The sequence below is a fragment of the Drosophila persimilis genome, unplaced genomic scaffold (genome assembly GCF_003286085.1).
Source record: "Drosophila persimilis strain 14011-0111.01,24,50 unplaced genomic scaffold, DperRS2 tig00000002-arrow-pilon, whole genome shotgun sequence".
NCBI lineage: Eukaryota > Metazoa > Arthropoda > Insecta > Diptera > Drosophilidae > Drosophila > Drosophila persimilis.
This window is the reverse complement of record NW_020825289.1, coordinates 19,407,477-19,433,568: the sequence shown is the minus strand read 5'-3', so window position 1 is coordinate 19,433,568 and position 26,092 is coordinate 19,407,477. Positions and strand designations below refer to the sequence as shown.

The window sequence follows — 26,092 nt, the reverse complement described above, 5'->3', positions numbered from 1 at the left end:
ACAATTAAATAAAATATTTAAGTGGTCTGCTTTTAGTCTGATGTGGAATAGGAAATCTTTAGCGATTCCGCATAAGAACGTAAACAAACTGAGGCGTTCTCACCACCAAAATGGAAAAAATTATCTAATCTTGGTCCCAGCCCTACCCACTGATAACCATTACGATGGGAGAGGCGGTTACTCATAGTCCGCTCAGTGTCAGAACGCATTTCACCAGCTAAACACGTAAGGAACGATTCGCTTCCGCACAAAATCTAAGGGGAATCCGCATACTGTAGGTGACATCAACATTGCCATGGAGGCGGGACTTGGTCATGCAGCCAGTCCACCGCAACATATACTCGGCTACGCAATACGGAGCCGCACACGCATATACTTCTCCTACATAGTGCCCACTTGTCTGGCGCTGCTGGTGTACATTGCACAGACTGCATCCGATTTGGCCCTCAGCTACCAGCTTTTCAGACAGCATGCTCCGGGTTTTGGGGCTGGCACACTGGTGCTGGTGCTCGTACCGCCCGCCCTAACATTCTTGCTGGTGATCACGTCCCGGGAACAGCGCAGCAGCGCCAGCTCCAATCATAACAAGTGCGCAGCTCTTGCCCTTGGTTTGCTCCGGCTCATGCTGTTCCCCTTTTTTGTTGTGTACAGGTAGGTGGATGGGAAATATGTATGTAGGTCAAGGCCATGCTTACAGTGACTGTTTCCGATAAGGTTCTCAATGCGCTTGTTTTGGGCCGTCGAGGCACTCTTCCACGACGATGACGATGTGGAGCGCATGAAGTGCTTGGACAAGGCGACGCAGACCTCCAGCATAGAGCTGTATCTGCTGATCCAAGCCTACGCCCAGGCAGCGCCTCAAATAATCCTACAGCTATACTTTATGCTTGAGCAGGACCTCTTTCGCAACTACGAAACCTGTAAGTGCAATGCTATCTTGCATATTGCATCCATTTCAATCCTTTGCATTGCAGCCGCCGTACAGGCCTTATCCCTGGTCTTCTCGGCTATCGATTTGGCCGCCATAACAACCAGCTATCATCGCATTGAGAGCCAGCGTCGCGTGGGTCGCCATTATCCCTGGGCCACGCCACAACAGGTGGAGTCGCATCGCTGCCAGCTGGAGCAGAACGAGCGCCTGTGCTGCGATGCCGAGCGCAAGAAAAGGGAGTCGGAGCGCACAATCGCCAGCTTCCCGGAGTCGGAGAGGATCATGGCCAACTTTCATGCGCGCCAGAGAACGGATCCCGATCCAGATGTGGGCACTCATGAGGTGCATGTGCGGGGAGAAGATGAGGTCGACAATGACGGTTTGGAACAGCTCGAGACGAAGGCCTTGCTGCACACTGGGCCAAAGGACAATGCCACCGACGATGACAAGCTGCAGGTGACGAGGCCCAAGCTGCGACTGTGGCAAAAGGATCTACAAGACCTTGACACTATTGAAGTGCTGGACACAGTGCCCGAAACACCACCACCACCTCCACCGCCGGTAACAGCACCGCCAGAACTCCCCGTACTAAAACACTCTGATAATGGCCCTCCACTCCCTGATCTGCGACGAACCGTATCGGACAACGAGCACCGGCGGAGTCGTCGCGTCACCAGACCGCTCTCGCAGCTCGAAACGTTCAAGGACATGCTGCTGATCAATGCGCAGCTGTACATCAAGGAGCATGTACCACGTCCGCCAAAGCTTCTTATAGGACGGATAAACGAGGAGCCTAATGAGGAGCGTAGTCCGCTGGTGGCCCGATCACCTGGAATACAGACGCCAAAGGACACCCCGCTCACGCCCAAGGATGTCGTGGACTTCTACTTCCCCCGGCCCACGAAAATAGTGAACGGCATTCAGCAGGATGATTTTGCCGGCCGCACTGTTGCCTTCTTCGGCTGGATTGCCTTCATCACGATGCGGATGCTGGCTCTGTCCACGTTCTGCGTCTTCTATCCCCGAGCCTTCTTCATTGTGTTGGGCGTGCACTATGCCCTAATGCTGGCGTGCCTGGCTTTGGAGACGCGCTGTCGTGGCAGCTGGAACCGCACGCTATTCTATCTGCTCCTGGCCTACGTCTACATCTTTGTGCTGCTGGAGTTTCGCGTGTGCTTCAAGAGCATCCGGCTCTGGTATGGCGGCTTTTTGATGCTGACGCTGGTCGAGAATATCACCATGACGGCCATTTGGTATGACAACGAGGAGTTCGAGTCCTGGTGGTTCGGCTTCATCGGGGAGTGGATAGTCTACAGCGGGATTATGTTCGTAGCCACCCTCATAGTCTACTACTGCCTACTGAGACCCAGAGATGTCTCTCTCATCGTGGAAGACGATGCGCCACCAGCGTCGGAACCGGATCAATCTGTTGCCTAGACGCTAACACTGTCGTTACCCGGTGCCCTGCGTCGAGTGTTGTTTGGTCGATCAAGTAGGCTAGTCCATAAGTATTATCATTGTCACATTGTTGCTAGCATCATAATAAATTATTCTCGTTAGTTTTAGTACTAAAAGTTACTATATACGCAGCTGCCGTTAAAATGGACGAACCTGGTAAGAAACTTCCAAATTCTCGAGGGCCGTGCCCAATTGAATTCACCGAGTCGCAAATCAGTTATGGACCGCCTAAAATCAACAAGGTTCTGAGTAAGTATCTTGGCTATGTCTAAGGATTTGATTAATGGCATTTTTCTTGGGCTGCAGCCACGCGTGCCAACCGAATGGAGCAGTTTCTGTGGCAGGAGCTATTCGCCGAGTACAATCGTCAATCCTCGGCAACTACGGACTTGGGTGTGAGCACCACTGAGTATTTCGATGTCTATTGTAAGGATATACCACCGGTAGATGAGGAACGAAAGGAGACTCTGGTCAACAAGTACCCGGTGTACTGTACAACGGCCATAACTCTTTGGAACCATGATGGTGATCCAACAAAGACCTTCAAAAAAAAGTATTTGATTACAAGGCCTATTCAAGAGTGCACCGAAAAGTTTGCCCCATAGGGTATGGGGCCGGCAGCAATTATTCTTAATCAACCTCCTTTTTATTCAACCGCAGATCAAACTGATATTCTAGGATACTTATACTCACTTTGCGATCCACGAATAAGAAATCACCATGTTTTTCAATAGCAGAACACTTTGTTTTGTCGTTAAATTAAATTGTTTTAAATATATCATATGATCTGACTATCGATAGCTCTGTTATTTTATAGCCTGTTTACACCAGGGCTGCGTCAGTAGTGGTGGCACGCCTATTGTGCATCCCTGCATCCATAGCAAACGATATCGAGGTTGTGTAAAAAGGAAATAACTAACATATTTTATAGTTGGTCACAAAGGCATCCGCTTTTTTGAGAAGGGGGCTTATGGATAGATTGATTCATTAAAAAGGAATCCCCAGAGTGATCTGCAAATTTGAATCTATCGATAACGATGGTTTTGCAGCTCTGTCGCACTGTGTAGCAAATGTGTAGTTACCGTGTAATGCGATGTAATAAATTGACTGCCGCTGACGTGTCTGTGAATATCGAATATCGAAGCTGAGACAGGCGGTGCTGGCTATTTTGGGCGATTTTTATTTGTTTTCCTATAGAATATAAGAAAAAGTTGTTGAACGCAAACACAATATAGGAAAATGTTGAAGTTAGGTGGGTAGAGTTCGCTAAAACTGGGCCCGGAACCGCAGAGTTTCGGGACACTGTCAAAGGAAACGCCGGCTACGATATCGTAGTGCTGTCTCTGTCTGATTTTCGTGGTTAGACGATTGCCGGCGACGTGATGTTCTTGCTGCCCCTCAAGCTTGTAATTCTCATGGTTCTGTTATGTTGCAGGTCTGACGCTCTTCGGCGTACTATGCGCCTGTGCGCCAACGTGGAGTACGCGTACCGTTGATAGCCATCTGGGTCCAAAGGATCTCACCCGCCTACAAAAAGTCTTTGTGGATGGATTCGGTTCCAATGATCTGCAAGCCATATTCTTCTCCAGCCTTAACATTCAGTTAACCGATGCCACCCAGAAGGAACCGCTGTGCAAGAAGATAGCGGCCCTGCATCAGGAATCCAAGCTGAACGTAAGTGCTTAGCAAATGTTCACTGAACCTTGAATCATTGCCTTTGTTCTCGGTTCCAGAGCTTCGAAAAGGACTACTATTTCATTGGTGCTAGCAAGAACCTGGGCTGTTCTGCGAAACTTGACGAAGCACTGCTCTCGAAAGTGTACAGCTCGCTGGATTCTGAACTGGGCAGCACTCAAGAGATTTACTATCGCTTAGTCACACACAAGGCACTCGGTGTACAGGTCAGTGAAGCCACTCAGGGTAAGATTGTAAAGCGTCTCCAGGAGCTTCTAAAGAAGGACGATACACTGACTGGTCTGGGCTATGGATTCAATGTGGCTGTTCAGCTGGGCAGCGGTGCCGCCTTCATTGCGAATCGCGTTGAAGATGCTATCGTTCAGGCCGATGAGGTGGACGGAAAACTCCTTCAGTTCGAGGGGGGCTTAAGCATCACGTCTTTGATCATTAACGGAGCTTTCGGCGTTGCCAAAGCCTACAACAAGCCAGCACCAGTCAGTGCCGCACAAGCTGTTAAGTTTGCCAACTATTTCCTGAGCCGTCGTTCGGTGCAGTCCGCTAAGGGAGCTCACGTATTGATTGAGGCATTGAAGACCATTGGTGCTGACGAAAAGATTGCACCCATTTGTGTGCAGCTGATCGGAAACGGCCAGTTGGACGCCCAGTCACCCACGTTGAATATAGCTGTTGTTGATTTACTTGGCAAGCCTTTGTCGCCCGCCCCAAAGATTATCACTGCCAAGGTGTTCCACAAAAAGGACAACTCTTTGCTAGCTGAGAAAATCTCGGTGACTTCCAAGTCTTCAGACAAGACCACTTATGTGGCCGATTTGGCCAGCTTGAAGCCGGTCCGTGGCATCTATCAGGCCGAACTGAGTGCGGATAGCGTGTACACGCAGACATTGCAATTCAAAGTACTCGGACGTGTCAAGGTCCAGTCTCTCGATGTTGGCATTGCCGAGTCGGATGCCAGTGCTGCCACGCGCAAGCAAAGCGTGAATTATCCTAGCAAGTTAAAGGAGACCTTGTCGGCGGATACTACACAAAAGCTGCTGCTGAGGGCCGTATTAGTGGAGGAGTCTAACAACAAGCCACTCGCCGTCCACCAAGCCTTTGTGCGTCTTTACAACAAGCAAACAGACAAGGAGATCATCTTTGTGGCGGAACAGGACAGCAGCAAGGCCTACAAATTCGACATGGACATTGGCAGCAATGGCAAGAACTTTAATTACCAGAGTGGCACATACAACATCTACCTGACCGTGGGCGATGCTTCGCTGTCCAACTCTTTCGAGTGGCTTGTGGCTGATATCCAGCTGAAATTCAGCGAGGATAGAGGTATGGAGAGTATACGTTGAATATTGAGATTGTAACTTAACGAAATGGTACTCTTTTTGCAGAAGTCAAGCAGAAAATCCCTTCGGGTCCCCGTCCTGAGATTGTTCATCAATTCCGTGTGCCTGACAAGCGGCCGCCTCGTATTGTGTCGGACATATTCACTGGACTCTGTATTACCCCGTTGGTTCTGCTGTTTATCTTCTGGGGCAAGTTGGGCGTGAACGTCTCCAACTTCACTCTGGCACCGAGCACAATCGGTTTCCATGTGGGCTTTGGCGGCATTTTGCTTCTGTTCTTTGTCTTCTGGATGCAACTGAACATGTTCCAAACCCTGCGCCTGCTGATACCCATCGCAATATTCACATTCCTTACTGGCAACCGTTTGCTGAGGCGTCTGTATGCACTACGCAACTCAAAGAACCCGTCAAGTGCGTCGTCATAAACTCAAATCGCACCAGACATTGTCCGTACATAATTGAATAAAGTAAATAAATGTGGCACTCTATCTATCTATCTACTTTCAGCTTTGTCATTATAGTAACCTTTAATAAAACGATTAGGTTAAGGTTAATACGACCCACACAAGCTGCTTTTGTAGAATACCTAAAAATGACTAATTTATTCGTGCGAGTATAACTTTACTGCCTAATTTCAACTGCACAACAATATATTTACAAGAGTAACAATAGGGGGCAAATAACCCACTTAATAAGTGTGTTTAGAGGTGTGCCTTCATGAAGGGTTTCAGGTACTTGTGGAATGCTTCGTTCACAGGCTCCTTATTGAGCGGATTCTTTTTGGTCGACTCGAATATGCGCTTGTAGACGTTACCATCGTACGCCCCCAGTACAGAGTCCAGAACGCGATCATGCAAATCGAAACTGTCCACCAAGGTGACGGCATTTGGTCGCAGTTGCTTCAGGCAGTTCTGCAGGCGAATCTCCAACGTTGTGACATCTTTGTCTGTGAGGTCGATGAACTGCAATCATTTGGAAGTGAAGTAAAACATTCAGATCTCGAAACGGTTGAACATCTTACGCGCAAGAAGTCGCCAATGCGATTGAGACAGGCATCAACTAGGTATAGCTCCAGCACCACCTTCAGGACATCGGCCAGCGCTGGTGAAACCTGTCGCGACACGGCCAACAGTTCCGTATAGGCTGATTCGGCCAGGAAGGCACGTCCATGGAGCTGCATGTATCAAATTATTTACCTTTATTATATGGCTCAACTAAAATTGTGATATTGACTTACGTCTGCCGCTGCAGTCAAAAAGGTTCCGCTCAGATTAGCTGCCATTTCGGTGCTGTGGCCCTGTCTACGACGCTGCTCAATCTGCTCATAGGCAATACGGATTTTGCTGCATAGTGAAAATAATCATAGATAGATTTAATAGCAGAGACCTGGGGATTCGCTTACTTGGCGGCCACAAACTGGAAGGCCTTGACAATGGATTCTAGGGAACCATCGAAATTAACAAACTGCCTCTCCTTTAGCGCGTCATTGATGTAGGCCACTGTTGGTACCAGCTTCTCCCCGTTTAATGCCTGGCCGTATACCTTAACCAGATACCGGGCAGTCTGCAGCAACATTACTGTGTTTTCACCTTCGTACGTGCAGACAGCGGTTGTCATGCCGTATATGGTCGGAAAATTGGAGCAGTCCATGTAGCCATGGCCTCCACAGGACAGACGGCAGATCTCCACACCAGCGGCGGCGTCAGCACTGCAGATGGCTTTCAGGCAGCAGGACAGGGCATGCATCTCGGGCAGGCGGTCTAGGTTACCCTGCTCGATCTCCCCCGACAAGACGTTGTACATGTTCCAAATACCATCACCGGTGGTTTTGAATACAATGGACTTGGCTATTTGGGGGAACAGCTTCAGCTGCTGGGTGGTGTGGTCCATGATCTGTGGCTCCGGCTGATTTGGATCGATAGGACTCTGTCGGCGCACCGCCGAGTACCTTGTGGCAATGGTAGATGCCTTGGCCAAACTCTGGGCAGTGTCGCGAATCAGAGCGCATCGAACGAACATCTAGAATTATTATATAAATGCTAGAGCAAGGTCTTAAACTCAGATTTAATCCTTTAATACCATTGTTCCATAGGTGAGAACGCTGTTCTTGGGCGCCACATAGGTGCCGTCCGGCAGAACCTGTTGATTCTTCATCAGCATATTGTTCAGAGGAACGCGGACATTCTTCAGACCCAGATAGCCATTGTTCACGGACTTCATACCCAGTTTTGTACCAATATCGCCGATGTCGATACCAGGCAGAGGCTCGTGAGTGTCCGAGTGCCTCAGCTGGACAATGAACGGCGCCAGACCACGGAACTCGCCCTTGGTGTATAGTTGAGCCACCACAACAGCATGGTTTGCCGTATGACCCACTGTGAATGGAATCGTTTTGAATTTGGAAGAGATGGTCGTACTATTGTCGTATACTAACAGCCTCCCGGCCACCACTTGTAGGCACTAAGGCTAGGTGTGTTTATGACAAACTCCTGGGTTCTGGCATCGTAATCAGCGCGAGTCTCCAGACCCCGCAAGAAGGTTCCATGTCCTAGCTCTGTTTGAGCATAGGTTCCAATAATCTCGCAGTCCCATGCCTTGCTCAGCCACTCCACCTGCTGGTCCATAGTGCCCTGACCCATGATGGTGGGCACAAACATCACATAGTGTAGGGTCAAAGGATTGCCCTCCTTCAATATGGCGGCGCCCAGAGAGCCACCAAGCAGCGCACTAGAAAGTATCGAAGATAGAGTCCATGAACTGCGATTAATTATAGACTGTTTACTTGTAGGTATCGACGCCATCCTCGCCTTCAGCACGGAGTTTCCGTATCTTCTCGCCTATGATGCACGCCTTGCGTAGGCTGTGCTCGTACAGCTCCTTGTGCGACAGGTAGGAGATTGGTAGGTCATCCTTCAATGCCGGGTCCTCGAGAAACATTTTTTCTATTTTAGGATTACAAATCAATAAACGTCTTGATGATAATATTGTAATGGATTTCATTTTTTATCAGTGGTATTAATTGACTGATGTTAACAGCTTGTCCTTTGGCCATTTATTGTGCTCTGTTCAGCTAAGCCAAATCTGCCAGATAAGCCTATCAGCTGTTCGCAATAGAGTTATTTCAAGTGACTCTATAAATACAATGAAATAGGAGCAGCTCCAAACAAGTTCATACGCTATAAAATCAAACATCCAAAGTACACGGCTATTCTGATTTATCAAGAATCGGAGACAAAGTGCAAAGATTAACACCCGCAGAGTAAAGCTGCTGTAGCTGCTCTAGCTGGAGATAATTTGGCCTAAAGGTTACGATTCTGTTTTAGTAGACTGTTCGTCATTGGGAATATGTGCATAATTAATGAACTCGGCAAAAGCGTGCAGCAAACTAATGAATGGAGAGCCGAAGAAGGGGCTAATCAAAACAAAGACTTCGATGAAAGGTCTGATGCGGGGAGAAAAGAAAAAACTACACAGTTGCATTGATGATAAGAAAGTCTTCAACAAATCCAGAATTGGATTATCAGTTTCAAACAAATGTATATTATTGTTTTGCTCCGTCATGCTTCTGGCGCAATTTTTCTGGCACTGACGATTGTGAAACGCGATTTGGATTGCGCCAAGCTCGGCTAGAGCAGGGAGTACTGCTATTAACCGACCAGTTAAGTTTCTCCAGTGAATGGCACAGCGTACCCCACCCATACAAGCGAGTAAGTACATCTGTATGCATGCACATGTTCGAACATATGTATGTACTCTCGTCCATGAGTATCTATTTTATAAGAGCAGAGCTTACCCAGGCTTTTCTTTTCTTTGTATCTCTCCTCGCCACCAGCCCAGAAGACGGCAAACTCGTGGGGATCAAAGGTAGCTGTGTTGCGCTCCTTCAGGAGATCGGGATTCACTTCTTGAGATGGCATTTCGATGCAGGTTTCGTAAAAAAACAGGTTCTCGATTCCCGGGACTGGTTTCACGTCGTGTGCACAACAAAGCTTCCGTCCTCGTCGGAGAGCGCGTACTGACTAACTAAAGAAACAACTTTTAAGTGCTTGTTAAGTGCTACCGGACTAGTAGCGTAACTGTGGAGTGGACAAAAGTAAATTACGATTATCTGCAGTTCTAAGCAAATTCGAAATCTAATCGAAAATCCCAGCTCTCCAACGTGAACTTTAACCGCGCCTCGACGTATGTGAGCGAATACATGTAATATTTTTTGTGTCGAAATAATTGTGAGTAAATCCACTTGCGATTGTTGTTGTGCTACATTTAATAAATACACGAAGACAATACTCTATGAATGGATATTATTAAGACTTTGTCGTCGCGTTGGCCCAACAACTACCACCAGTCTTTTTTAGGACTCCACTGAGACTTAATCCATTGCTCCATATATCCACTGAAACGTTTATCCCGTTCAATAATTTCGGTTTCTATTTTATTATACATGTACTACCTGTGAAATGTCTTCCCTCGCTGGCTAAAGGGTATATATATATCGTGGTCAACATAATATTACCCTCATCTGCTTTTGTTGATCAAATGCTCTTTGTTTGTGCAATCAGCTGTTTACCAGGGTCTCCAAATTACCATGGCTGCAGTACAGAAAAAAGTCGTGCCCAACTTTGGCGCGAATATTCGAAATTCAGTGTTGATTAAAGACATATATTCGCTTTAAATGTAAAATATAAATCTTTGGCCTTAATTATGATACGTTTTTCGTAAGTTTAAGTACAATTATAATTAAATCACGATTTAATACAAATACGAATAGTTAGTAAATTACATTTGGCTTGAGTTGAGTGAGAACAACATTCATAAATTCATGTAAATGCATTATTGTAAACCATGGGCATGGCTAGTAGCTATTGCTATGCCGCGCTGGTGCTGTCCCATTCCCGCTGTAGCCGTCTCATAGGCACAACCATTGATTGTGGCCGTCACCTCCATCTGGTTCATATCCGAAGGATACCAGTGCCCATGTGAATCCTGCATCTGGGCGTAACTGAGAGCGGCCGGAACGTCTAACTCGCTGCGTGCGGATTTCGGGTATGACTGGGACTGCAGCGACTGCCAGTCCATGCGGGAGGAGCCAAAAGGCAGGCTGCGATTGCTCTGATGGAACTCAAAGGGCCAGCTCTGAAAGGAAATGGATATGTGGATGTTTTCATAAATCATGTAGGCAGAGGAAAACCGCATAGCTATAAATGGAACAATATGACGACAACCGAACCGACAGCGACAGCGCCATTGTTTGTTTATACAACTTTGATTGTTTTTAGTGGCTCCTCTTGGAAATGTTTTCATAGATCAAAAATAACAGCCTCATTAACGAATCTATAAAAACATAAACAGCCAAACACTTGCGGACAGAAGACACCCAATTGCAGCCATATATCTACATAGGGCCTGCACGATTATGCGAAGGGATCGAGCACAAATAACGCCAGGGAAGAGAAACCGAGCCAATGGGTTACGTTACGTATGTAAATTCCCAGCAGACGCGACGCTGCTGCTGATCATCAGCATTCACATGTCAACTTTTTAGCGGCGCGTGCGTGAGTGTGGGATAAATTAGGGTGCTGGAACGGAAAAGGGACTGAGACTGCGACTGGAACGATCCCATCTCATGAGAGATCTGCTGCCATATGGGCACAAGGCGGGGAAATATTTGCTGATATTTTCACGCATTCAATTGAGTAAACAATTGCTTCTATTTGGATAAGTAGCGAGCGGTATGTATGCCATGAATCTGTACGGACAGATTGTGTAAACCTCATGCCATTCCGTTTGGAGAAGAATATTGGAACATCTAGAGTTTCTAATCTGGTTAGACAGACAACTTTTAATTACAATTATCCAAGCTAAGTGAGAAAATTGCTCTTCTCTGCCTTGCTGTGGTCTGGTCTGCTCTGATCCGACGCGGCGACACTTTTCCCTTGGATGTCATTCACTTTGGGCGCATCAAAGTCGAGCATTTTTAAAAATAAAGCAAAGACTAACTAATGTTGCCGTCTATCGCCCCCGCCCGCCCGCAGACAGTCTCCATGAGCCTGTCACTCATATTTAATATTTTTGAAATTCACAAAAGTATCGGATTACAGGAAAGCAAGGCAAACTGAAATCACAAAATGTGATTTGAATGTTCTTCTAGTGGGGGGCCGCTCTGACTCTATTCTGACTGCCACCGACTGGCCTGGACAGGGTATGGGGTTCGGGTTTGGGTAAGTCTTGGGGCTGGGGATGGGGACGGGGAGCACCTCTGAATACAGAAGGTGGAAATACTTCCACAGCATCGCAGCCTTCGAGCAGATGTTGCCCAATAGATATGCAAGTATATGTGTCTTCGACTCCTATGTCTTGTGGCCATTTAAAGATGGAAACAAGGACAAAGAATAGTCCAATCTAATCTTTATAGTGTATATAGAATATAGGATGTACATTTGAATTACACTGACGCCTTAAAACGCCGTCGGCTCCAACTATAAGAGGATTCGTCAATATAGGAGATAAAAGGGGTGTGACGTCGATTTTGACAGGATTATGCAGAGATATAGATTCTGAATTTTGTCCAATTTGAAGAGACAATATTTACATACATTATATACATATATAAAAGAAATCTATCCCTATTAAGACCTCATTGACATGATGTATCCCGTTTAATTGGCCTAAATGCTTCTACCGACACTCAGTTTTATAATGATGATCAACTATACCTATCACAGGAGATCGGATCGCTTATGACACCTGTCAGGCATGGCATTGACGATACCCAGCTGCTGGTGATGCCATTCATAAGTCCATGAATGCATGGTGGGTGCAGCGTTAAGTGGTGCCACTGACATCACTTATCTTGTGCATGGACTGGGATCGGATCGAGAGAGATCGCTCAGATTAGATTGCAATGACACTTACCATGCCGCTGTGTCCTCCATTGTGGAAATGGAAATTGCCTCCGCCTCCGCTTAGGCTTGCTCCTACGTTGGCCCCACCACTGCCGCAACCGTGTGACGCCTCAGGCATGTGACTCGTGTCCAGGGCATCCATTCCGGCGGTATTCGAGTGGCTGTGGTTGTGGCTATGGCTGTGGCTGCCAGTCTCGACTGCCGTAATTAGCTGTTTAATGTAGAGCGTCGCCAAACGCAACGTGTCCAACTTTGAGAGCTTCGTGTCGGGCGGAATGTTGGGCAATTTGGTCTTCAGACGTCCGTACGCGCTTGACAGGACCCGCATACGCATCCGCTCCCGGGCATTCGCCGCATTGCGTTGCACCGGCGGTTGGGAGCCTAAATAATGGAATGGAGCTCATGAGCATACTATTGCCTATGACTGTGACACGGGTGACGTAATTGGCTTCCAGGGACAGTGGAGTTTTGCTTACTTTGCGAGCTGGCATCCTCATCAAAGTCGTCATCGTAGAAATCCAGGGGGCTGGAGGAACGCTTCTTGCGTGGCATTATGTGATCAATGGTCACTAAAAAGCACTCTTCACAATGTGGATATATAAATCCACGGACAAACTCTACGTATGGTATGGGGTTCGTATAATGTGAAAGTAAAACCCGAAACCGAACACGAACGAGGTCCGATCTGAACGACAATTAGAGCACTTCTGTGGAGGGTCACGAGAGAATCCTCCTTTTTGAGCACTTTCCTCTATTCTCCGACCCATCTATTTCTGGCACTTGTAGGCGGTGCCCCGCTCCGTGAACCGCCTGCAATTGGCGGAAGAGCCAACACATGGTGCGATCTCGGCACTCTCTCCTGCTTCTGGCTGCCACCACATTGGTTCGGTTTGGTTTGCTTTACTTTAGTTCGGTTCGGAAAAACAAAATGAATCGACTGTTTGTTGTTTATCCGATGGCGTTTATTTAAGAGTTCTCACACCCATCCCATCCCACACCACACTGAAGGATACTGCGATAAGCGAGTGCGAAGCGTGCCAAGCTCCCAGTTCCAGCTGGAACCACCTGGTACACAGCACAGCTCTTAAGACAAAACATTTAATGGCGGTGAAGAGTGATCATAATCCTGGGGTTCCTCTGCGAGTGTATGCATCCTGCATAAGGACAGAGCTTAAGTGATTGATCCACAATAGTGACCTCTGTGGGTCGATGGAGTAGTAATAATACTTAGCCGATGTATCCTGTTGAAGGTTTGACTTTAGGGAGTTTGATTTATGTTGCTTTTTATTCCACTATAATTCCATAATCGTATTGTATTGTACTTATTCTCTGAGCGGGAAAACTACAATGTCTATTGACCTATCCTAGTCCGAAACTAGTATTTGGCACACTTCTGAGATTAGATTCCGGGTGCCACAGCGGAGAGGAATAGTTTTCCCATCCACATCTGTGCCTTGCCTTGATCAGTGTCCCTCATTATCGACGAGCGACGTCATTGAATCTGAGTTTATCAGGAGAATGGCGACCCCAAGGTTCAGCAAACTTATCGACAAAGCTTATCAAGACCCAACCGGGATCGTGCTGGCCTCGAAATCCGGGGCCTAGGGCTTAGTGTTTTCACTGAATTCGTCGTGAGAGGCAGCATCTTGAAATGTGGCGCCATCGCATCTTGCATCAGACATCAGCCCGGAAGGATATCGTCCTCAGGCCCGCGCGAGCCCTCAGCCAGCAGAGAGGGGCAGGATCACCGACGGGGACGCTGCCAGCATCGGCGGATGTGGTTGTAATCGGTGGCGGGTCGGCAGGATGTCATACCCTGTATCATCTTGCGCGGCGTGGGGTGAGGGCAGTGCTTCTGGAGCGTGCGCAACTCACAGCCGGTACCACCTGGCACACTGCGGGCCTGCTCTGGCGTCTGCGCCCCAATGATGTCGATATTCAGCTGCTTGCCAACTCGCGCCAAATGCTCCAGCAACTGGAGTCGGAAACGGGCCTCGATCCTGGCTGGATACAGAACGGAGGCCTCTTCATCGCCCACAACGAGACGAGGCTGGACGAGTACCGGCGCCTGGCCACCGTGGGATCTGCTCTGGGCATTGAGAACCAGATCCTTGGTCCGGAGGAGACACAGAAGTTGTTCCCCCTCCTCGATCCCTCTGCTTTCATCGGCGCCCTCTACTCACCCGGCGATGGTGTCATGGATCCGGCCATGCTGTGTGCGGCCTTGAAGAGAGCGGCCACCAATCGAGGCGCAGAGGTGATCGAGAATTGCGGAGTCGATGACATTCTCCTGGAGCAGACATCGCGCGGCAAAAAAGTAGTCGGCGTGGCAACACCCTACGGCAACATACGAACGGAGAGAGTGGTAAATGCCACAGGAGTCTGGGGCCGGGATCTGGTGGCCAAGCACGGCTCCCACCTACCGCTGGTGCCTATGAAGCACGCCTACATCGTTTCCGAATCGATACCAGGAGTGCGTGGGCTGCCCAATATCCGGGACCACGATTACTCCACATACTTCCGCATCCAGGGCGATGCCATCTGCATGGGTGGCTATGAGCCTAACCCGATCCTGCTGGATCCGGTGGCAAAGGACTTTCACTTTGGGCTCTACGAGCTGGACTGGTCGGTGTTCGAGACGCATGTTGAGGGTGCCCAGAAGCTGTGCCCCAGCTATGCCAAGTACGGCGTAAAGAGCACTGTCTGCGGCCCTGAGTCATTCACACCCGACCACAAGCCTCTAATGGGACCCGATCCTGTCCTGAACGGACTGTATCACAACTGCGGCTTCAATTCGGCAGGCATGATGTTCGGCGGAGGCTGTGGTGAACAGACCGCCCTGTGGATTCTCAATGGCCAGCCGGATCTGCCCATGTTTGGTTTTGATTTGCGTCGCTTCACACCCGAGCAGGGATGCGCCACCCAGTGGATACGGGAGAAGTCGCACGAGAGCTACGTGAAGAACTACAGCATGGTGTTCAAGTACGATCAGCCGCTGGCCGGCCGTGATTTTCAGAAGGATCCGCTCCACGACCAGATGATTCTGGCCAACGCCGTCATGGAGGAGAAGCAGGGCTGGGAGCGTCCCGGCTACTTCCTGCCCTCAGGAGCTGATAGAGCTGCCGTCCAGCCATACGACTGGTATGGCAGCTACGGACATTCCCGCAATCGGGACATCGTCTACGAGCAGGTCCTCGAAGGCGATCTCCAGTACGGTCGATTCTCAGAGCATCACGATCTGGTGAGTGTGGATCCCTATGGATTCTGAGAGTGACTATACATCTAATATCGCTGTCAGATCAAGTCGGAAGCGTTGGCTTGCCGAAATAATGCGGTGGTCTTCAACATGAGCTATTTCGCCAAACTGCTGCTCGAGGGACCGCAGGCGCAGCAGGCGGCGGATTGGCTCTTCTCCGCCAACACGAATCGTGACCCCAGCAAGTAAGTCATTCTCCTGTGAAGCGCCCTAGAGACCACCGGATCAATATTTATATGTTCCAGAACTGTCTACACCTGCGCCCTGAATGCAGCCGGCGGCGTGGAAGCGGACGTGACCATAACCCGTCTTTCTTCCGGTTCGGGCCAGATCTACGATCCAAAGTTTAGCGGTCAAGCGTACTACATAGTGGCCGGCGGTGCATCGGCTTACTACACGTACAGCACACTGCAGGACGAGATTCGCAGGAAGGGATTCGAGGCCAGTCTCAAGGACCTAACTGCTGAAATGGGCGTCATTTCGATTCAAGGCCCCAACAGTCGCCAGATCTTGCAGCCACTGCTGGACTGTGAACTCTCCGACGAGAAGCTGCCGCCAAACTGCACGCGGCTGGCCAAGTGCAATGGCATCGGCCTCCGCCTCCTGCGGGTCAGTTTCGTGGGAGAGCTGGGCTACGAATTGCACGTGCCCAAGGCCGATTGTGTCGCCGTCTACAAATCCCTTATAGCTGCTGGGGCATCTCGGGGTCTGCGCAACGCTGGCTACCGCGCTCTCTATTCCCTGAGCAGTGAAAAGGGCTACCATTTGTGGAGCTTCGATCTTCGCCCGGACGACACCCCACTAGAGGCTGGTCTGGGCTTTACATGCCGCAAGAGCGGCAGCGAATACCGTGGCAAGGCGGCCATCGACCGGCAACGTTCCGAAGGGGTCAAGAAGCGCTTGGTCTATCTGACGCTGCAGGAGGAGGATGTTCCTATTTGGGGCCTTGAGGGAGTCTACCGCAATGGGGAGCCAGTGGGGATTCTGCGACGGGCAGAGTACGCCTATGCACTCGGCAAATCCCTGGGACAGGCCTACATCGAGCGACCAGATGGACACACCATTGAAACCGACTACGTGAAGAGCGGCCAATACGAATTAGACATTCTGGGCAAGCGATACCGGGCGGACTGTCACTTGCGCAGCCCATTCGATCCTACCGGACAACGGGTTCTCGGTAACTACCACCAAACGACGGCAGACGCATCATAATCCGTAATTAAAGTTGAACCTTTGTCTTCCGAGAATTAGACTGAGAACTCGCTGGTGGTGAAAGGACTTTCCCTGCCGCTCTCTCTCCCTATATTTGTGTAGGTACTCGAGATGTGAAGTGCCTGTAGAAGGCCATAAATTACATTTCTCCGAGGCACTATTCGAGGTTTCGAAGAAAGGTCGCAGGCGTTGCGGTCAACGGCTCAATTAATTCTGTGGCCCAACTATTATGACATGGGGCCAGCCTTCTTCGAAGACCAGACAACAGACGTAATTCTATAGCCCTCTCCTCTCCCGATCCGCCAGACACATTGTCGCCAGTAAAGAGCATGCATCTTATTTCTTATTCCAATATTAAGTAATTGTTCTGAGGCAAATACTGTTTTAGCTAAGGGTGGCTCCTAGGCCTCAATCGACACCGTCGAGGCTGAGTTGGAAGGACTGTCGAAGTGGGAGGCCACCAGCTCCTCGAGAGTCTGATCAAACTTGAAGATGGGGCGAATATCGTTCTTGAGTCGGCAAACGACGCCGGCGGAGGCAATGTTCCACTTCCAGCAGATGAGAGCACAGTTGAGGGCGTTCAGATCCTCCTTCAGGGAGACAATATTCTGCAATAGATTGCATTAGAAAAGGCGGACAATCAAAGGGTCAATCAAAGACTTACCATGGCGACTGTGTAATCGATGGAATTGATCTCCTCGCCTTTGATCACGACCAGACTAGTTTCACCGTTCTGTTGGTTCAGGAAGCGAACCACCTTCTCCTTTAGATACTCCGCGGAGGCATAGTCGAGCTTCTGCTTTACATCCACCACGCTCACCTCGTGCCCATTTATCTGGAGGGAGTTGGATACGTTAAGATTTGGGGGCTATCAACCTAATGGCGTTTTTGGCCTACCTTCTCAAATCTGACGTAGACTTGGGGACGCGCACTGCTGTACAGAATGTAGACCATGTTGGCGGCAATGCCGCAGAGAATGCCATACTCCAGGCTCCAGAACATGCAGGTGATAATTGTGACTAAAAACGGGAACAGATCTTTCTCTGCAAAAACACGAATTGGGTTAGAATCAGCCGGGCTAAGCTCACAAACGACTCACTCTTCGACTTCCACATGTCCGCAATCTTGTGGATCTCCACCAGCGATATCATGGCTGCTATGATGATGGACGCCAGCGTGCACTTCGGTATGTAGTAGAAGGTTTGGGTGAGAAAGGCCAATGCCAAGAGCACGAGAGCACCCGTGACGGCTCCGCCAAGAGGCGTCTTCACTCCACTGGCATTGTTGACTGCCGTGCGTGTGAATGAGCCCGTCACTGGCATGGAGAGAACGAAGCTGCCCATAATGTTGCACATGCCCAGGGCCACCATCTCCTGCGATGCATCCACTATTTTCCCCTTGGCTGTGAATGCAATTGCGGGTTTTTATAAGATATGGAACTCAGCTCTAGACTTGAATGATATTATCAACCGATTCACACAGAACAACCGCCGCGATCGGATGATTCATACAGTGAGAATGCACAAAACAAGTTATTGTACATATGTATACCAGCATGGGCTTTACGTTACGAGAATGTGTTGTTGGAAACAAATTTCTCTTTTTCCCTAATATTGGGAGAGGGTTGATGTGACAGTTGCCGAGCGACTGAATAGTTGAATTGGTACTTACAAAATGCCTTGGATATAGCCACGATTTCCAGAATCGATATCAGCGGTATGGAGCCCAGAGAGGCGCCTACTGTACTGATCATCTCGCCAAAGGACACGTACTCTCCATCGACGGTGGTGCTGAAGGGCGGCAGTCGAAAGGGTGGCACGCCCGCTGTGATGTTTCCAGTGACGCGGAAGGGCTGGTTTCCATCGCAACTAAGAATGTACGCAAGGAACGTGCCAAAGATCACGGCCAAGGCGTTTCGCGATAGGGCCAGGTACTTCCAGAATATACGGTTGCCCCACTTGATGTCCTTCACTTGCTGTGCAACATGCATAGATTAGTTTATGATCTACTATTTTGGTTGCCTATTGCGGGAGTATACCTTCATGAGAAGCAGGAATATGAGGGAATACACACCCAGCAGGGCGTCCCATTTTCTAATCGAAGGCAAGTGGGTGAAGAAATTTTTCCAGGACGGCAACAAATCGTTAGATGGACCTATTTTTTGCAGAATAATAATAACCCAAATTAGCCTGCTGCTGAAATGCTGCTAAATGTATTCCCACTCACTGCTGAGGCCGACTATATTGTTAATTTGGGCACTGCCGATGGTGGTGGCCGCCGCCATGGTGAAGCCTGTGATGACTGGTATCGATATAAAGCGCACCAGCACTCCCATGTTGAGCAGGCCCAGGAGGAGCACGATGCAACCGGCCAGGAAGCACACTAGCACAGCGTAGTCTGGACTGATGGTGGCATACTGGTTGACCATCAGAGCCATAATGGCGGTTGTGGCTGCGGGCGGAAGTGTAAAATGAGTTTCCCGTGGCTGGACAGAAGCGTGGACAGGGGACCCTTACCGATTGTGACATCCTTGCAGGAGCCAAAAAAAATGTAGGTGAAGCAGCCCATAAAAGCCGAGTACAGACCGTACTGTGGCTCCAGGCCAGCCACCACCCCATAGGCAATGGCTTGAGGTATGGTTGTTAGTCCTACGGTGAAACCTGCTATGAAGTCCTGCATCACGTACTCGATCCGGTAGCGGGGCAGCCATTGGAGTATGGGCAACTTGTTGGTGATGGTCGCCGGGCGACACAGCTTCCGTCCGCTGTCGCTGATCAGAGTGCCCATGCTCGGAAGCTGCTCCCTGTACAGATGATCTGCAGGTCAGGGAATGAATTTCCGATTAGATTCCACTCTACATTCGCTGGTACATTCTGATAACCCCCCACGGAGATAGAAATCAAACCATTAAATCTTCCTTGGTAGCACTCGCTACCTTATCAGTTGGACTTCCCTAGAAGATAGATAAGCCTCCACGATACACTTTTATGAATTGGCACGTATTTTCTCGATTGGCCATAATTGATTTTATTGGTGAGAATTTCCACAAGCATGCGATCGCCCCTGTCTTTTCGAAACTGACCTAACAACAGCGTTCAACCTTTAGACAAATGCATCCGGGAAACCCCTGGGAACCAGCTAAGGCAGCCAACTCACCCTCGTCCGCCCTCATCGCGGATTAGTTGATTGTTTCGATCTCGCGAATTGCGTGTAGAAACAATAATAGAAAGACAGAGAGTGGGTAGGAAGAGCAAACACCAAGCGATAACTAGGGACCAAACGCGACCGCTCTATACGCCGTTCCAGACTTGAATGACGCTCTCCATCAGCTCCGGCCTGACTCGACAACTTGTCGACTGGCCGAATGGCCGTCTGGCTGAGATAGGGAGGGCATGCGTTTCTGTTTGCCGGTGTATACCGGCCATATATGATTTACAAGAGCAGGTACAAGCTTATCTTGTTAACAAGTGTTTACACAGAGGTATCGTCGCAGTGTCTGCTCAATGGCAATGCCGCTCTTAGAAGAAACACTTATGGGTCAATTTGAATCAGTTTATTTGCTCGATTTACGGATTAAGGAACTCGTTGTAGGCGTTTAAAGGGTAATTCTCTTCTGGTCGTCTGGTTATTCACAGCTCTTCCATGCCTTGACGGTGAAGGGCTTCTCAAGGGAACCAGTGGCAATGATGTTCTCCTTTGGATGACAGTCGGTGCAAATAACCAAGTCGCCGTTGGTGTCAATCTTCTGGACCAGCTCACTCGTCTGCAGGCTCCAGATGCATATCGATTTGTCCTCACTGCCCGAAACAATCCACATCCCGCCCGTTACCGAGAAGTTGGCGGTCAGGCAGTAGCACTCGTTCTTGTGTCCGGTATACCTGCGCAGAACCTTTGACTTTTCGTAATTCCACAATTTGTGGGTGTTGTCAAAGGTGGAGCTCAGTATGTATTTGCCGTTGGGCGAGAACTTTGCATGCCCCACCACGGGGTTGTCGTCGTCAGTCAAGAGCGTCTTCACGAGGTGGAAGGTGGCGGATTCCCACATTCGTATGAATCCGTCGTGGCTGCTCGTAATGAAGTGACTGCCGGTGCGGTTAAAGTCCACAGATGTAGTGGAATCCCCATGAGCGGCCAAACTCTTGAGAGTCCTGCCAGTTCGGAGATCCCACAAGTGCACCGAACCATCGAAACTGGCAGACAAAATGAGATTTGTCTGCGGATTGAAGCAGCAGCAGAATACACAGTTTGAATGTCCCTGCAAGGTCTTGGCGCAACTGTTGCTATTCGAGTCCCATAGCTTAACCGTTTTGTCGTCGCCGCAACTGGCGATAAGTTTTCCATTCTGTGAACACACTACATCGTTGATGCCCTTCTCGTGTCCTGCCAGCGTCTGATAACTTTGGATTGTGCGTACATCCCACAACTTGAGCAAACGGTCTGCGGATGCGCTTACCAAATAATCGCCATCCGCGCTGAACTTTACCGATGAGACGCAGCTTAAGTGGCCCTCCGTTGCGCCCTTAAGGAGTCGGTAGTTGGGTTTATTCTTGGCAGCAGCGCCTGGCGGCATTGGCATCTTGAAGGCTTTCTCATCTCCTTGATCGGAAGCAGCTAATGTAGTTGGAACAGTAGCTGCAGCCGAAGCTGCACAAATTGAAGACATTTTGGCAGCATCATCACCTTTCGGTCGCAGAAATGTAGACACATTAGTCTCCTTTTCTGCAGACATCATTGAAGCATTAGAAATGCACCTGAATATTAGAAAACTTTACTTTATATGCGCAATATATAATTTGTACAACCGGCTTACCGAAAAAAAAAACCTGGCAGAAACGAAAAGTGTTTGTCAATCTAACAAAGTTGTTCAACACTCAACACTAGGTTCCGGAAAGGCTCGGCTTTTACTGTGACGTAACGTGCTGCAGCTACACAGGCGAATGCGTGTTTTATGAAAAATTCAAACTGAAGTGTGATAGTGCGTAAATTGAATTGCTTTCTCTTGTTTTCGCGCAGTGTATGAGAAATTCACGCCTACTCAGAACTAGGTATAAAAAATAATGATACATTCAGAGAAGAGCAAACAACAACAGCAATTAATTTGCAATGAGAGTACATATTTGGAGATTGGGCGGTTTATTTGGACAGCATGCTATTCTGCGTAGACTTGTTAATCAAACATTAAACAAATTCCTCAGACTTCCATCCCACCGTATGCCGGCAATTTGTCACCTAATTATATGCTGACGCTGCTATCTACTCCACCAAAGTTACAAAGGAAAGGTGTAGACGTTGAGACGTGCGATAAAAAGTCAGTGAACTTTTCGTGATAATTGTAAAAAATTTCAATTAATTATCTGATAATCTAATCCGATTGTGCAGCTTAAATAATATATTTATGGTGAGTACAAATAATATTTACTATTTTCGTTTTAAATCGTTTTAAAAATTGATTATCATCGGTATAATGTCCGACTATTGAAGTCGACTATCGATAGCCCGGTCGCAGATGCAACACAGCGGCAACTCTACTACAAAAGTATGAAAAAAGCGGGAATTTTCAAATTTACAACCACCAAAATAATATGCTAAATTTACACCGAATTGAGTTTAGAAAACGGCACAACCAAGAGGAAATTGAGTTCCTTGTAAAGATGAAATCGATGATCTGAAATATCTCACAAGTTGTTACACTTGGCTTGTTTCCCAGGGGGCAATGCCGGCTAGAGTCGACCACAGGGCTGGGTAGTTCCCCTGTCCCGCCAAATGTAGACAAAAAGGGAGACATACTACTTCTCGGGACATCAAATGCAACGATGCAACGATCGTGCGGTGTGGCTAGAATCGCCCTGGCAGCTAAACCGTACTCAGGTTCACGTTGGACAGTATTCTTCTCTGCAGTCGACTTTCTCGAACTCCAGTGTTCCTCTCCAGGAAACCTTCTGGCCCGGTTCTGGTGGCTATATTCCTTGCCGGCTGTTAGTAAAATTTTCTGTATTACAACCTATTTTCTCGCCCGCTTTTTTCTGTACTCACTTCAAACTTTCTGTTTTAAGCACAAAATTGCAAATTTCGACGTTACTCTTCCGTCCACGCTCCACGATTTCCATAATCCAATCCACGTTTTCTAATATTTTCACTCCTATTTATCCCTTTTTCCCTTACTAATACATATAACTAATCCTATTCTATTCCTTATATCCCCAGTAACGGCTCCAGCTCCCCCCGATGTCACCATACACCATCGAGCCTCCCTGGACTTCCGCTAGATGGCGCGTCGCCCTCAGGTGGGACTGGAACAAAGTGACAGCGACAGTATGGGTGATACATATGTCTCCAATTGAAGTTCTCGATGATTATGTATGTTTTATTGTATTATTATTACTATTGTTATTTATAGCTTACAAAAATTACTCATCAGAGATTACATGCAGCGATGGCTCAAACTATCTGCAATATTTGCTCACACATATGTATGTGTATGTGTGTATATTCGAGGGAGGAAGACCCATTCTCCATTGCGCATTATTTGGCCATGTATGGAATTGGACAATGTGTCTGGTGATGATTCAATGCTCTTTGCTGTCTACTCTTGTTGTTCTATGATTAAAATTTGCAATTTTGATTATTTTTAGCACCGCTTGATGCCTATGACCTTAGCCATAGGGCGACCTGTCGATGCACAAACAATCTGTAATCTTATTAAGCGGCTGCCTGGCAACGTCCAATCAACAGGTGATCTGGCATCAATGTAACCTGATTCGCTTATGTAATTGATTGTAAGAAGGGCCTGCCTGGCCGCTTAAGCACCGTCATTGGCCGATAGATGGGCCGATTCCGATCCAGCGCTACAATCGTATGCCTTATCACTTGCAATTCGGACCGGTGCAATTGCAGGGGTCGAACGGATCTCGCACAATGTCAAGGCTACAAAGCGACATGCCAATGGCCGGAGTGCAAATCTCGCTATCGCCGACGCTACGGCTTGGCTGGGTATAAATGCAGGCTGGAAACGGAGCAGAGGTATGATTCCGCAAGATGAAGTCGTTCACGGCGATCGCAGTTATTTCGGTGGCACTGCTGGCACTTGGCTGCCATGCCAAGCATATTGAGTCGAAAGTGGCCGACAAGGACTTCCTGGGAAAGCAAAAGTTTGTCTTCGACATGCTGCAGCACATCTACCAGGACGATGTTTTTGTCAGTGAGTACCCTGCCACCTACGCCGAATACAAGCCATGGGATCATGTGGGCGACTACCATCACCCCGAGTTGTTGGAGCATTTCTTCGAGCTCTGGCAGCACCATCCCTTCCATGACGATCAGGTGTGGTCCGTGATGTACGAGCGCCATGAGGAATACGCTGTCGGTCTGGTGCGCCTCTTCTACTTTGCCAAGAACTGGGAAACCTTCCAGCACGCTGTCTTCTGGGCCCGCCAGCACGTGAACAAGCAGCTGTTTGTTTACGCCTTCACCGTTGTCACCATCGCCCGCGACGACATGCAGGGCATCATCCTGCCGGCTCACTACGAGATCCATCCCTGGAGCTTCTTCGGCGGCCAGACCCTGGAGATGGCCGAGCACTACAAGATGCACGGCTTCCACCACGTGAAGAAAATGGACAACATCTACAATGTGGTGCTCAAGTCGAACTACTCGAACCATTACGGTAACCTCAACTACGATCACGAGCTGGCATACTTCCTGGAGGATGTTGGTTTCAACAGCTTCTACTACTACTACAACCTCGACTACCCGTTCTGGACCAAGGGTTCGGAGCACCATGTGCTGAACAAGGACCGTCGCGGAGAGCTCTACCTGTACACCCACTGGCAGCTGCTCGCCCGCTGGTATCTGGAGCGTCTTTCCAACGACATGGGCGAGGTACCCACATTCAACATGTACGAACCGGTCGCCTCCGGCTACTACAGCGCCCTTCGCAGCTACAATGGCGTTCCGGACTGGCACCGCGACAACCACCACAGCTTCTACCATGAGCACAACATCGAGCACATCCAGGAAGTTGAGCTTTACACACAGCGTGTGATGGACTGGATTCACAAAAACGAAAAATTCGATGTGGAGGTGATCAACCAGCTGGGAAATATCATTCAGGGAAATGCAGACAGCATTGACAAGAAGTTCTACGGTAGCCTGGACAAGGAGTACCGTCACATCGTGAACGGAGGACACCAAGTCGGCAAGCACTATGAGAGCTTCCCCGGCCGTTTCATGCACTATGACACGTCGCTCCGCGACCCCCTGTTCTACGAAGTGTACAAGAACCTGGTCGGCCACTATTGGCACCTCATGGAGACCTTCCCCGAGTACAAGAAACACGACTACGAATTCGAGGGCGTCAAGATCGATGCCGTTCACATGCCCGAGAGCCTTACCACCTACTTCGAGTACTTCGATGCCGACATCAGCAATGCTGTTAATGTTGAGCCCGTTGTTCAGGATAGCCACGATAGCCTGTATTCCTTCGGACGCAACTCACACTACAACGGTGTGAGCTACGTGATCAAGGCGCGCCAGCATCGCCTGAACCACAAGCCCTTCGAATTCACCCTGGACGTCAGCGCCGACAAGGCCCAGGATGCCATTGTGAAGGTTTTCATTGGACCCAAATACGACGAGCACGGACACGTCATCCCACTCGAGCACAACTACCAGAACTTCTTCGAGCTGGACCACTTCAAGGTCCATCTGGATGCCGGCGTCACTCACATCAAGCGCAACAGCGGCGACTTCTTCATCTGGGTCAACGATCGCACCACCTACCTGGAGCTGTACCAAAAGCTGATGGATGCCTCCGTCAGCGATTACAAGTTCAAGTTGGATCAGTCTGAGGCCCACTGCGGTGTCCCCAACCGTATGATGCTGCCAAAGGGCAAGAAGGGCGGCCAGGTCTACCAGTTCTTCTACATGGTCTATCCCTTCCATGAGACTGCCGTGGCCCAGTACACCGGCTACGATCCAATCATCAGCTGCGGCATTGGTCACGGGTCCCGCTATGTGGATGCGTTGCCCTTCGGTTTCCCCTTCAATCGCCCAGTGAAGCACGATTACTACTTCGATGTGCACAACTTCAAGTTCTTCGACGTGAAGATCTTCCACCGTGACGAGCACACCAATGTGGCCTAGACAAACGAACGGAATCGGATGCAATCACCTGTGTTCCACTCTAATCTATTAATATTAATCCACTGCACCCAAACCCCATAGATCAATTCAATGTCACTTCCAAGTTGTCCACACCTTCCTTGCCACCATTCAACAATAAACTAATTCCGAACACAAATTT

The 26,092-nt window shown here is 48.9% G+C and overlaps 9 protein-coding genes and 1 long non-coding RNA gene across 10 annotated transcripts; 6 read left to right on the top strand and 4 right to left on the bottom strand.

Annotated features, from left to right (window-relative positions):
• The first annotated feature begins 9 nt into the window (after positions 1-9).
• On the top strand, positions 10-2,379 carry LOC6593047. Its single transcript, XM_002017566.2, has 3 exons — positions 10-651; positions 715-920; positions 975-2,379. The coding sequence occupies exons 1-3, from the start codon at positions 296-298 to the stop codon at positions 2,366-2,368; spliced, it is 1,956 nt and encodes a 651-aa protein (XP_002017602.1). The 5' UTR covers positions 10-295; the 3' UTR covers positions 2,369-2,379.
• A 119-nt stretch (positions 2,380-2,498) lies between these two features.
• On the top strand, positions 2,499-3,128 carry LOC6593048. The gene is made up of 2 exons (XM_002017567.2): positions 2,499-2,638; positions 2,696-3,128. Exons 1-2 carry the CDS (start codon positions 2,533-2,535, stop codon positions 2,992-2,994), a joined length of 405 nt encoding a protein of 134 aa, XP_002017603.1. The 5' UTR covers positions 2,499-2,532; the 3' UTR covers positions 2,995-3,128.
• A 416-nt stretch (positions 3,129-3,544) lies between these two features.
• Positions 3,545-5,921, top strand: LOC6593049 (dolichyl-diphosphooligosaccharide--protein glycosyltransferase subunit 2). Its single transcript, XM_002017568.2, has 4 exons — positions 3,545-3,641; positions 3,825-4,063; positions 4,123-5,404; positions 5,467-5,921. Exons 1-4 carry the CDS (start codon positions 3,629-3,631, stop codon positions 5,844-5,846), a joined length of 1,914 nt encoding a protein of 637 aa, XP_002017604.1. The 5' UTR covers positions 3,545-3,628; the 3' UTR covers positions 5,847-5,921.
• Positions 5,922-6,004: 83 nt separating this feature from the next.
• LOC6593050 (probable peroxisomal acyl-coenzyme A oxidase 1) lies at positions 6,005-9,572 on the bottom strand. Its single transcript, XM_002017569.2, has 8 exons — positions 9,215-9,572; positions 8,204-8,363; positions 7,856-8,148; positions 7,501-7,796; positions 6,824-7,440; positions 6,659-6,764; positions 6,443-6,595; positions 6,005-6,383 (listed from the first exon to the last, which is right to left on the bottom strand). Exons 1-8 carry the CDS (start codon positions 9,336-9,338, stop codon positions 6,123-6,125), a joined length of 2,010 nt encoding a protein of 669 aa, XP_002017605.1. The 5' UTR covers positions 9,339-9,572; the 3' UTR covers positions 6,005-6,122.
• A 599-nt stretch (positions 9,573-10,171) lies between these two features.
• Positions 10,172-12,917, bottom strand: LOC6593051 (neurogenic differentiation factor 2). The gene is made up of 3 exons (XM_026986470.1): positions 12,800-12,917; positions 12,334-12,704; positions 10,172-10,554 (listed from the first exon to the last, which is right to left on the bottom strand). Exons 1-3 carry the CDS (start codon positions 12,873-12,875, stop codon positions 10,252-10,254), a joined length of 750 nt encoding a protein of 249 aa, XP_026842271.1. The 5' UTR covers positions 12,876-12,917; the 3' UTR covers positions 10,172-10,251.
• A 1,050-nt stretch (positions 12,918-13,967) lies between these two features.
• Positions 13,968-16,826, top strand: LOC6592810 (sarcosine dehydrogenase, mitochondrial). Its single transcript, XM_002017571.2, has 3 exons — positions 13,968-15,564; positions 15,622-15,764; positions 15,825-16,826. Exons 1-3 carry the CDS (start codon positions 13,975-13,977, stop codon positions 16,789-16,791), a joined length of 2,700 nt encoding a protein of 899 aa, XP_002017607.1. The 5' UTR covers positions 13,968-13,974; the 3' UTR covers positions 16,792-16,826.
• Positions 16,827-17,107: 281 nt separating this feature from the next.
• On the bottom strand, positions 17,108-20,073 carry LOC6592811 (sodium-independent sulfate anion transporter). The gene is made up of 9 exons (XM_002017572.2): positions 19,948-20,073; positions 19,308-19,607; positions 19,018-19,242; positions 18,830-18,945; positions 18,463-18,766; positions 17,891-18,193; positions 17,689-17,834; positions 17,456-17,626; positions 17,108-17,399 (listed from the first exon to the last, which is right to left on the bottom strand). The coding sequence occupies exons 1-9, from the start codon at positions 19,961-19,963 to the stop codon at positions 17,193-17,195; spliced, it is 1,788 nt and encodes a 595-aa protein (XP_002017608.1). The 5' UTR covers positions 19,964-20,073; the 3' UTR covers positions 17,108-17,192.
• Positions 20,074-20,329: 256 nt separating this feature from the next.
• LOC6592812 (WD repeat-containing protein 5) lies at positions 20,330-21,463 on the bottom strand. Its single transcript, XM_002017573.2, has one exon. It carries the CDS (start codon positions 21,452-21,454, stop codon positions 20,417-20,419), a length of 1,038 nt encoding a protein of 345 aa, XP_002017609.1. The 5' UTR covers positions 21,455-21,463; the 3' UTR covers positions 20,330-20,416.
• A 1,168-nt stretch (positions 21,464-22,631) lies between these two features.
• On the top strand, positions 22,632-23,361 carry LOC113565204. The gene is made up of 3 exons (XR_003408523.1): positions 22,632-22,766; positions 22,996-23,148; positions 23,210-23,361. It is a non-coding gene; the product is annotated as an uncharacterized LOC113565204 (long non-coding RNA).
• Positions 23,362-23,811: 450 nt separating this feature from the next.
• On the top strand, positions 23,812-26,089 carry LOC6592813 (larval serum protein 2). Its single transcript, XM_002017574.2, has one exon. The coding sequence runs from the start codon at positions 23,827-23,829 to the stop codon at positions 25,930-25,932; it is 2,106 nt and encodes a 701-aa protein (XP_002017610.1). The 5' UTR covers positions 23,812-23,826; the 3' UTR covers positions 25,933-26,089.
• Positions 26,090-26,092: the final 3 nt, after the last annotated feature.